This window comes from Wasmannia auropunctata, unplaced genomic scaffold (assembly GCF_000956235.1).
Source record: "Wasmannia auropunctata unplaced genomic scaffold, wasmannia.A_1.0 LD336039.1, whole genome shotgun sequence".
Taxonomy (NCBI): Eukaryota; Metazoa; Arthropoda; class Insecta; order Hymenoptera; family Formicidae; genus Wasmannia; species Wasmannia auropunctata.
Genome location: NW_012026851.1, coordinates 904,865 through 915,520, shown reverse-complemented (window position 1 = coordinate 915,520; position 10,656 = coordinate 904,865). Strand labels below are relative to the sequence as shown.

Genomic DNA, 10,656 nt, shown 5'->3' with positions numbered 1-10,656 from the left:
CTCTTCCGAGAGAGAGAGAGAGAGAGACGTAAGAAAGATGATAAAAATGATCTCCAACTCCTCGACAATGTGTATGAAAAATACAATGGAAAATATTCTCGTTAACGAGATAAAACTACGATTGACTATTTCAATATCGATTATTTTATTGAGTGTGAGAAAAAATGAGAACGAATATAGAATTCTTGTTAAAAAAGACTAAATAGGAATAAACAAAAAAAGAAATGAAAGAAAATGTTTTGTCTCGTTTCGAAGAGTTATGAAATATTATTACATAACGTTATTATTTCTTCAATCAACACGTATATATCTCTTTCAGTTAAATGAGATCGTGGTTTAAAAATACGTTCCGATTTGTACATGCAATTTTTCTCTCAGACTGTGAAGTCCGGTGAGCGAAATTCGAAATAGTCAGTTTTGTTTCCCTTCTTTGATCGTGCCATATTGAAATTTCTCGGCATTTTATTTATGCCATAGATAATATTTACGTACCCAGGAGAAACGAACTCTTGGTCCCTATAACTCTGTTTGGAAACACATGTCTTCTTTTTTCGAATTTATCTGAGCAAATTTGTTTGAATATAAAATTAAAAGAAATTTTATCTGGTATATTATATCTAGCAGAACCGTAATTTCGATCAGTATGAAGGCCAATAAATTATAAATTTATATAATTATGAATTAATGAGAAAAGTATATGATCTCGCGACAAATAGCGACGCACGGATTAAGAATATATTTTTGACATTTAGTATTTCATAATTTTATCTCATAATATTTTATAAATTGTGTGTTTAATACATTTCCGCTATGTTTGATTAAAGGCACGGCACACTACATTTACATTTATTAATCACGTTAATTAATGCCGAACCCAATTTCGTTTTGGGAAAAGCCAATTTTTGTCAATTTTATTTTTGTGACATTCAGATGTGCTTTGACATCTCAATAAATATATTTCATTGCTAAATTTATAACATCTTACAATTAGTTATTTGTAAATTAAATCATATTAATAAATATTGAGGGAAAATAAACGCGTAATTTCGTAAATCTGCGTAATGTATTACGTTATAATTTACAAGAATAATTTGTGGCCACAATATGTTAAGTGCAGCTTTCAGAATATCTCTCTGATTTTAATTGCAGTCAAATTTTATAAAAAAGCATACGAGATTGTCGCAACCAAATTTACTTCAGTGATTACATTGGTCCGAATTATACATGGAGCATTGTTCCATTTCATGCTGTTTTACATTCATAGATTATATTCGCGTGCGTCACAGAAGAAATGGAAAAAGTGATTAGATTTATGAAATTAAATCAAAAACATGAAAATCGAGTTCATGCTGAGTTGAGCCGTCTAATTTCGCCGAAATTTTTGACTCTTATTTTTCTCGTCTCGATTAATCCCGTCCTCGCGATTAGTTCCTCATCCTCTTAAGTACGTGCACGACGATCCTTACGATATACTTGTCGAACTTATAGCTTACTTACAGACTTACTCTACAGGAACGGCCCTATCTCTCACATCTAGGAGTCTGTTAGCGTATATCAAAAGGACTATATACAAAAGGTTGAACGCGCCGATCACATCTCTTTCGAGCAGATCCGAGATTCTTCGGGTTACATTCGGAATCGTCCGGAAAAATAAAGGGAGTCGCGGTTCGGTTCTTGCTCGAGAGAAAAGATACCTGCGAGCCAAAGGCTTAGGAACTATACTTACGGCTATGCGACATTGTCGAGCGAATTTCATAGATGTCCTCAAAGCGTCTTTAACTCTTATATTTGCGCCACGTTGACTATAAAAACTTTTTTGGTCACCAAGATAATTGAAACTTCAAATTTGCTTTTTTAGATTCATGAATGTTGATCAAAATCGACCGATCTGTGCAATCTCATTTATTGACAATTAACATTTAAATACTGATTCTCATTTAGATGTAATCAATTAATTAGCATAGTCTTGTTGATTATAAATTTTAAATAAAATTCATTATATACTGCACAAATAATGTTTCTTTATGATAATCTGAATATCTGTAAACCGGTTGAAATAACTTGACCATTCAAAATCAGAACTAAAGAGTAATATTTTAAAATTTAGCTTTCTTTATCTTCCTTTCTCCTCCTTCTTTTTTCTTTCTCAAATAAAGACATAAAATAAAAAGAAATGCAATGGAGAAATTAGTGCAGTTGTTCTGATCAATTAGATAATATTCTTGATAATGCTAAACCGTTGTTGAGATGTTTTTGACGATAAATTCGCAAGACAGAAATACATAATTTCGCGTAAGTTGCCCTAGTAATACTTCAGTCCGCTGTTACTCTTCCTTCCATCCATTCTTCATTTTTCTTCTTATCATCTTTGCGCATAAACTACTATTACGAATATATTAATATTTATAAATGTATTTTCATATATATTATATCAATATCGTTCCCATTCAGCATATTTCAGTATAGCTCGCTTTCACTGGGCATTCATCTCAGACCTATAACATATAATTGTAAATTTTTTTTTATTTCTTACTTACATATACGAGTTTTCAAAATTGTTTTGTAAATATACAGGGTTTTGTAAATATATATATATATATATATATATTTATACAATATTCTGTTAGATATAATTGTTATTATAATAGTTTTATAATTGTTGTGTAGTTAAAATTATATATATATATACATATATATATACACAACAATTATAAAATCATTATAATAACAATTATATCTAACAGAATATTGTGTCTAAATAGTATAATGCAATATACTCACTTTAAAGCTTTATAACGTTCTTTCTCCGGATTGTTATCGGGTGGCTCGCATTCAAAAGATGCTAATGCAAGTGCTGCAAGGAAAAAACAACAAATATTAAAAATCGAACAATTTCTTGTCTTCGCATTTCTACAACGAAATAGAATAAATATTTCTTACTGTTTTCCGTGAGTACAGGACTCGCTTGGAGGAAGGCAATAACGCGCGGATTCTTTTCGAACGGACAGGCAACTTGTTTCCACGCAATAAATTCAGTCACTTGTTTCGCTAATTGCCAGAACTTTTCAAAGTTGATGTGACCGTTTGGCAGTCTAAAATGCATAATTGAATTTGAGCATTAGTAATTAATTAGCTAAAAGAAAGCTTGTCATGTTTAAGTATGTGTTGTATTTATTATATTTGATGAACAATCTTTATCTGTTTCATACAAGCTACAACTTGAAGTCTAAAAAAGAAAACGAAATTTTTTTTCATAAAAAATTTAAGATTTTTTAACTTTTTAAAATAATACCTTTTAAAATAAATTTAAAATAATATTGTATATATATAGGTATATATATATATATATAATTTTTTTTACATTGTAAAGAACATTAAGATAGATTAAAGATTTAATGCATTACTAAAAAATACTCTTTTCATTAATATTTAACATAAACATAATGTGTAAATTTAAATAAACATTTTATATGTAAGTTTATTAGTATATGCATATGTTAGACGCGACCCCTTTTCCCATACAAATATATTTTTTAAATTATATTGTGAAATTATAATATAAATAGATTGCAATATATATGATAGTAGTTACTTGTTACTGCAACCCTCGTTGAGGAAGTACAAGTCCTTGACGAGAAGGCTGAAGAAGGGCACTACGATTCGCTGGCGTTCATCTGTAGCGCCAGCGCTACGCCACATTGCGGCCTTCAATGTGCTACGATAACTACTAAAATTGCTGCTCGGGTCCATCTGATGCTCCAAAATCGAAAACTTGGCAGATTGTACTTTCGACCACTAAAAACCATGAAAATATATCCTAAGTCATAGATTGATTTTTAAAACATTTTTTAAAAGTTGTAATTGTAAAATTATCTGTTAAAAAGTTTTATTTTTAATTTTAATAAGTAACATTTTTCCTAAAATCAATGAAACAATGTATATAATTTTACATAATATTTGATAATTGCGGCAAAATACACATCCAAGCCGATGTCTCAAGGTTTAAATTTATTTAACTTTCACCGATTTAATCTTGTTTTTAGTCTGTTCGAAGGCTTTGCTCGTTTAAAGGTGCTACAGATAGTCGATGAATAATATACGAATAATATATTACGATTGAAATACTTTTATATCTTCCTAGTCTTTTTATTTTTTATATTTAAAATCTTTTGATAATACATTGATAAATGTTTTTTTTTTATTTCTTTACTATTCATTTCTTTCCTTTTAATTTTCAAAATATTACAATAAATAATATATGTCTCAATACAAGTTTTTGTGAATCTCTTTAATAAAGAATAAAAATTTGTTTAATGTAAAAATTTGTTTTTAGTTACATTCCTTCTTTTCAAGTTGCATATTTATAATTAGTGGATTATCTATGTGTAAATAATTTTCTATTTCGCAAAATTTTATTTTGTCAGCTGAGACTTTGACTTTTGATTCTGTCTCACAAATACTTGATCTCCAGAGACTTTCTCCTGCCTGTCGTGAGAGCCATTTTTCTTGGCCCGGCTTGATTCGACTCTACCGGAAACGCTCGTCTAGAGCAAAAACAGTAGCAATCGGGAACTCCTGCCAGATCCGGTAAATTGAAACTGGTTGCGCCGGAAAGGATGTCGGAATACTATCGTATGAAAGGAACAGAATCTACTTTCTAGATTCTAGAAAAAGACCAGCGAAATAATAGAAATAATAGGACACAGGGGATGCAAGTAATAAGGAATTTCCTTCAGTAAAAGCTTTTTTCAAAATTTAGTAAGAAAATCTCAAGTCGTGAAATTTGATTAATTAAGAAATCATAAGGAAAAGTATAATTGCATTAGCAAGCCATAATTTTATTCAAAGAATGGTTTCGAAATTTTCCAATCTGAAAGAATTAATCAACAAACACAAAGAGAATATTATAAATATTAATAAAACTTGAAATGAGTCTGTGTGAAAGCGATTGATTTGCAGTCGGCAGGTTCCAGATTTATTGCCGACTTTCTTCCCATACATATAATGAAATGTATCATTTCGCGAATTCATATTTCATATTCACAAAATAATAGTATTAACAATTTAGTTTTTAAAAGTACATTGACATTTTGAAATATTGATTTTGTAATGTATAAAAATTTGATTTTAATTTTAATTATTTTATTATTTATCACACAAAGAATGTAAAATTTACGTTGTTCTTGCTCTTCTATTTTCCCGCGTACAACAGATGTTTATTCTTGTCGCCGCGCCGCCGCGCCGATGTCATTTCGTTTCGTATCGAAATGAGTAATATATCGTTTTTCTTTTATCTTGGTAAGTTATAAAATTAATTTCTACAATAAACGAATTCGAATTTGATGATATATCAACGGGATTAGAAGAAATTGTGATAACAGTGGCACAAATAATAATGCGAGCGCAAAAAAACAACATTGATATTCAATTGTTCTTCCAATCTAGATTTCTCTTCGTTTGCAAATTGTTATTGCGAGGTCTAAAGTCAATCATTCTGTGCTTTAATTAGTTTTTGTTTAGCTTCTCATTAGCTAAGCTATATATAGTAAATTAATATAGTAAATTAGCTAATATAGTATATTATAGTAATTATATTTAATTAAAATTTTTTAATAACTAATTAAGTTAAATTAGCATATAAATCATTTTTAAATCATGATAAATTGCCTTTTAATCAGTCGTAAATATCACTCAAAGATATATAATACATTAAACATATTTTTATCATCATTATTAAAAATGTTACATGATTTTCTTTTTTATTAAATCTGTATTGCTTCAAATAAGATAATATTTTTCATCTATTTTACGATTCCGATATTTTCGGTTTCAAAGATTTCAACCTGTATGTATTATGATCTTCACTGATATCTATAAATTAATATGGATATTTATACATAGACATATTTTTTAAAATAATTTTCCATAATAAATTTTTTATTATGGAATTATAAATAGTTTCCCAATTATTAAAGATCTAATTTCTTCTCGTGAGGTAATGTACTTTGCTTCATCATTATTGAGATAAATATTAAATATATATGGAAGCTTTCGGGAAGTGATGTCCGAGAGAGCGTTCCGCCGGGAGCGACGACTGGATTAAAGGAATTCCTGGATGGAGTGCATCCGCGTGGAAATCGAGAATACGTAATAGCGCGAGTCCTTCCCCGTGGACATGGAACGCTGGTTGGGCAATTAGCTAATTCCCAACGAGACGAAAGGAACGGCAATGGCGCGAGGACAACGTTGCCGAGCAACGCCGTTTGACTTGAAACTTTTTAATTAACCCAAATCGCGAGCCACATTTCGGGTCTTTTCTGCGACGTCACGGCCAACCACGACAGGAAAAATTCAATCAAGCTAATTCGATTTCTCTGTCTTTGCTTTCTTTTCATCGACAGCGATTGCCTAACATCTTCTTCCATTCAGTAGTACACTGGGAACAACTTTATACAACTAATTTCTATGTGAATTATATATAAAAATTAAGCTAAATTATTATATTATTCAAAAGCTAAAATGGAAGAGTTTATTATTTACGGCCTATCTTAAATCGATTATACATGCAAAAGTATCAAACTCGCTCTTAATAGATACCTTTTTTTTTCGCGGTACTATAATTTAGTTCTCGGCATTTTGCCACACTCTTTGTTGAACGTTTCAGCACACTACTTTCGATTTATATATGACGATTACAGGGCGCTTATTGCTCTGATGTGCAGTCCCGCGAAAGGGTGTAAAGTGTGTAAACGAATGGATATGTCATTGCCAGTTGTGTCATTTCACCATTATTCCCCATCCCTTCCCAATACTGCAGTCTAATGCAAAAAATGCGTCAACACCACCCATTTTGTGAATATTTGCACTTTTCAAATACTCTCTTGTTAGGATGATGTAAAAATTGAGAGATATATACACGCATTGTCCCAAATATCTTTGTACGAATAAAATGTATCGATGCCGATTTCAATATATTGGACGCAATTTTCGCGGAACTTGTTACCCCAAAATTTTAATAGAATTTGTGGAGCAATTACGCCAATTTAATATATGTTGGTGTAGAAAATATTTATAATATTGGAAATAAAATGTACATAAATTTAGAATTACTTTTATAATTTCCTATTATACAATTTAATATAAATATAAAATAAAAGATACAAACGATATAAAAGAAAATTATGTGTTCTCTCTTACCGTCTTCTTCAAACGAGATATCGGGGACATGTTGAGACCAGCGATGATCGCCATCAAAGAATTGAAGTTGCCAATGTTGAAACATTCTCGAGCAGTTTCGATCCAGTATTCGACGACACGAACGCGTTGCTTCTTCTTTGCATGCTGAAAAAGTAGAGAAAAATTTTTAATTGTAAAATGTCTAGCACATTCGTCATTCTTTTGAGAAAAAATTGTTTTTAATTTTTTTACTAAAAAATTTGGATTAAGCAATAAGAATTATACACGAGAAGTACGCAGAAAGAATATTTATATACAATTTAAAACAATACTACGACCTACCTTGCAAACTTCCGTCGCGACGAAGTAGCTCAATCTATTAAACCATTGAACGTACGACTCAAGATTGCGGGTTTTCTTCATATCTTTGAAAGATGTTTCTAAATGCGGCGATTCCTGACAGAATAGTACAAATAATAGCGTTTAATATAATTTACAATAGAAATAATTATTAAATTGTAAAAGTATTTTTAAAATAATTTAATTACAAAATTGCAATTATGTATAGAAATGAACTCACTTTAGCAAAAGCTTGCACAAATTCCTCGGGTCCGATATAAGAAAGTCTTTCAAGTTCAACATGAGTCAATTGTTGTGCCAATACAGTGGCTGATGGACAGAGTTCGGTAATATCCACCTAAATGATAAAATAACAATTTTATATTGACGTGTTTAAAATAATTTGAATATTTCTAGATAGTCATGTTGCAGGCAATATATTAATTTGCGATATTCTCAAGTGTTATAGAAAAATATTCAACTTACAGTATTTAAGTTAAATGTTTTTCTGTAAGGCTTATTAGCTATTTAGATTTTCGAAAATTATGAATTTATATTATCTCTGAAATTAATTATAGCATTCAATCTACTTAATTCATATAAGAAATCACAAGTTAGCTTTAAATAATACAAACGTAGTCAGTCAGGATAAGAGGCCAAAGACGAACGAAATATAGGTGTCAGTTAATATTTAAATATAACTATGTGATTTTAAATTTATTTGGAGTCGCAACAAAGGGGGGAAGGGGGATGATTTATTAAAAGATGCAAGTAAGCATCAGTACTCATTAAATTATTTAACAGCGTGATGATACGATTCTGTTTTAAATGCTGCGTTGAATCCGATAGTAACGGTTCGCAGTTCATTGAAGCTAGAGTATGTAAAATCACATAGTTATATTTAAATATTAACTGACACCTATATTTCGCTCGTCTTTGGTCTCTTATCCTGACAATGTTGTTTACAATACGAGCTGGTAATTCATTCGGTTATATAATACAAACGTGTTTATATAAAGATGTTTATTGTTTTTTAGACTGCTCTTATCGAAAGAAAATGCAGTAAGATTACAAGAAAAAGGATAGAATGACTCATTACGCGAAGAAAGGAAACCATCGTCGTGACTACTGACTTGTACACTTTCTCACCTGTTTTGAAAAAAGATTTCAATCTTTCACAAAATTTCAATTTCTTTACTCGTGCCTGTTTATTCTCCTTGATTCATTGATAATTCTCTTTATTGTAATATTTTAAAAATAGACGTCAAAGAGGGAGAGAAAGAAAAAAAGAGATTTTTCGTTCAATGCTTCGTTCTTTACATTCCTAACCTTTCGTCTAATTCGTGTAAATCTATATTTACACATCCTTTGACAGTTTTGGGTTGCAAGAAAAGATAGATAGTGATAAATATATGTATGTATATATATTTTCCGATTGCGGCAAAGAAATAAAGACGCTGTCGAGGGGCAACGAATAAAATCACTAGGCCGCGTTTAAGAGGAAATGGCACTCCGAGACGGACTTTCCTCTATCGAATTATATCACCGATCGTATTATCGAAGTGCCGGTAGAAGTGGACAGAGACTAACGGAAAAAGAAGAAATTGCTTTGACGAGAATGCCCGTAAAAGAGAAATTCAAGAATCTTCACGTAGAATTCCGCTCTGGAGTATGAAAGATATTGTAGCCTTTTCGCAGACATCTCGAAGCAAGCAATCAAAATATGATATTTTTCTATGAATAAAGAACATTCTTAAATACAGTTTATAGAATACTTTGTGTGATAGATAAAACAAATTTTTGTGATTCGCGAAAATTTATCATTGATATAATTAAATACCTACGTAATTAAGAACAACAAAATATAAGAACAAAATCCATTTTATTAATAAACAGTAATGAATAAAGAAACGTGCATAGCTAAGGTAAGAATTGAGCTCCACCGCATATTTAATGAAGAAAAACATAAAAGTTTGCGAAAAAGTTATGATTAAAATTCAAGTCAATTTAGTTGTATCTTCTTTTTCTTAAATCAATCATGGAAATTGATTTAAGACTGACGTGAACCCCGTAATAGCAAATTGCAAATTATTGAAAAATGTAACAAAGTACTATTATTGTTTGAGAATCGCTATTGATTGCTCCTTGTATTGATTGAACAATTCCTTGTTTCTCTTCTACGCCAATTAATAAAATTAGTAGAGACCACTACAATTAGAATTAATTTACAACAAACTCGTAATCATTTAATTGAAGCAAATCTTAATAGTTAATTAAAGTTAAATGAGATTTGAGTATTTTAATTTAATAATTTCACTGTCAACACAAATCATAGATGATGTATAAATATATTATGCAACAAAAAAGAAATAATACTGAATTATAAAATTATTGTGTGTGTTTCTATTTTCTTTGATGCTGAGAAATTGCTCTCCTCGAGAAAAACGTTCAGCAAAGGCAATTTTAAGGTAAAACAAAGTGAGTAAATAACTTATAACAAAGAATGACATGCACACGCCATATTTTCTCACGTAGTTTTATTTTACACAGCGAAACTCATCCGAATCGATAAATAAAATAAATTAAAAGTTAAAAACGAAATTTTTAACGAAGGTGGAGAGGATGCAATCGTGAAGGTGTTCCTACTAGCTTTCGATATAGAATGCACTTTTAGAAGTTACTCGACAGAAAGAAAACAAATATCAAAAACTCATGATTGGTCTCATAAGTTACTCCTCCGTCTTGAGCAAAAAGAAATGGTCTTTTTCTGATGTGACACGTAACGAACGACTGTTGCGAAAGTACAGCAAAGTAATAATTCAACTCTTTACGCTTGAAATTATTTGTATTGTTATAACGGATAAAACAATGTAATTATAATATAAATCTATGAATACAAAAATAGCTTATTTTAACTAATATTAAGCTTAATATATAGCTTAACTTATACTAATATAAGCTTAATATATCATCACACGTCTTCTAATTAAAAAAAAATCAACACACGCGATACTTGTTGTTAAACAATGACAAATATTGAATTACTATATAATTTATGAAACATTTACAAATTCTTGAAGAATAAACATAGAATTCGATTGAAATAAAAAAAAAAAATAATAAATCAGAATGGAGTGAGAG

At 30.1% G+C, this 10,656-nt stretch overlaps 1 protein-coding gene across 2 annotated transcripts in view; it reads right to left on the bottom strand.

Moving 5' to 3' along the window:
• Positions 1-543: 543 nt before the first annotated feature.
• The window catches only part of LOC105451989, a 282,408-nt gene continuing 272,295 nt past the window's right edge, over positions 544-10,656 (bottom strand). For both annotated transcript variants that reach the window (XM_011692746.1, XM_011692747.1), the window contains exons 8-14: positions 7,757-7,873; positions 7,519-7,632; positions 7,198-7,341; positions 3,593-3,795; positions 2,941-3,092; positions 2,782-2,854; positions 544-2,495 (exon numbers count right to left, since the gene is read on the bottom strand). In XM_011692746.1, coding sequence (XP_011691048.1) covers positions 2,474-2,495; positions 2,782-2,854; positions 2,941-3,092; positions 3,593-3,795; positions 7,198-7,341; positions 7,519-7,632; positions 7,757-7,873 — 825 coding nt within the window. In that variant the 3' untranslated portion in view covers positions 544-2,473. The remainder of the gene's footprint in view (positions 2,496-2,781; positions 2,855-2,940; positions 3,093-3,592; positions 3,796-7,197; positions 7,342-7,518; positions 7,633-7,756; positions 7,874-10,656) is intronic.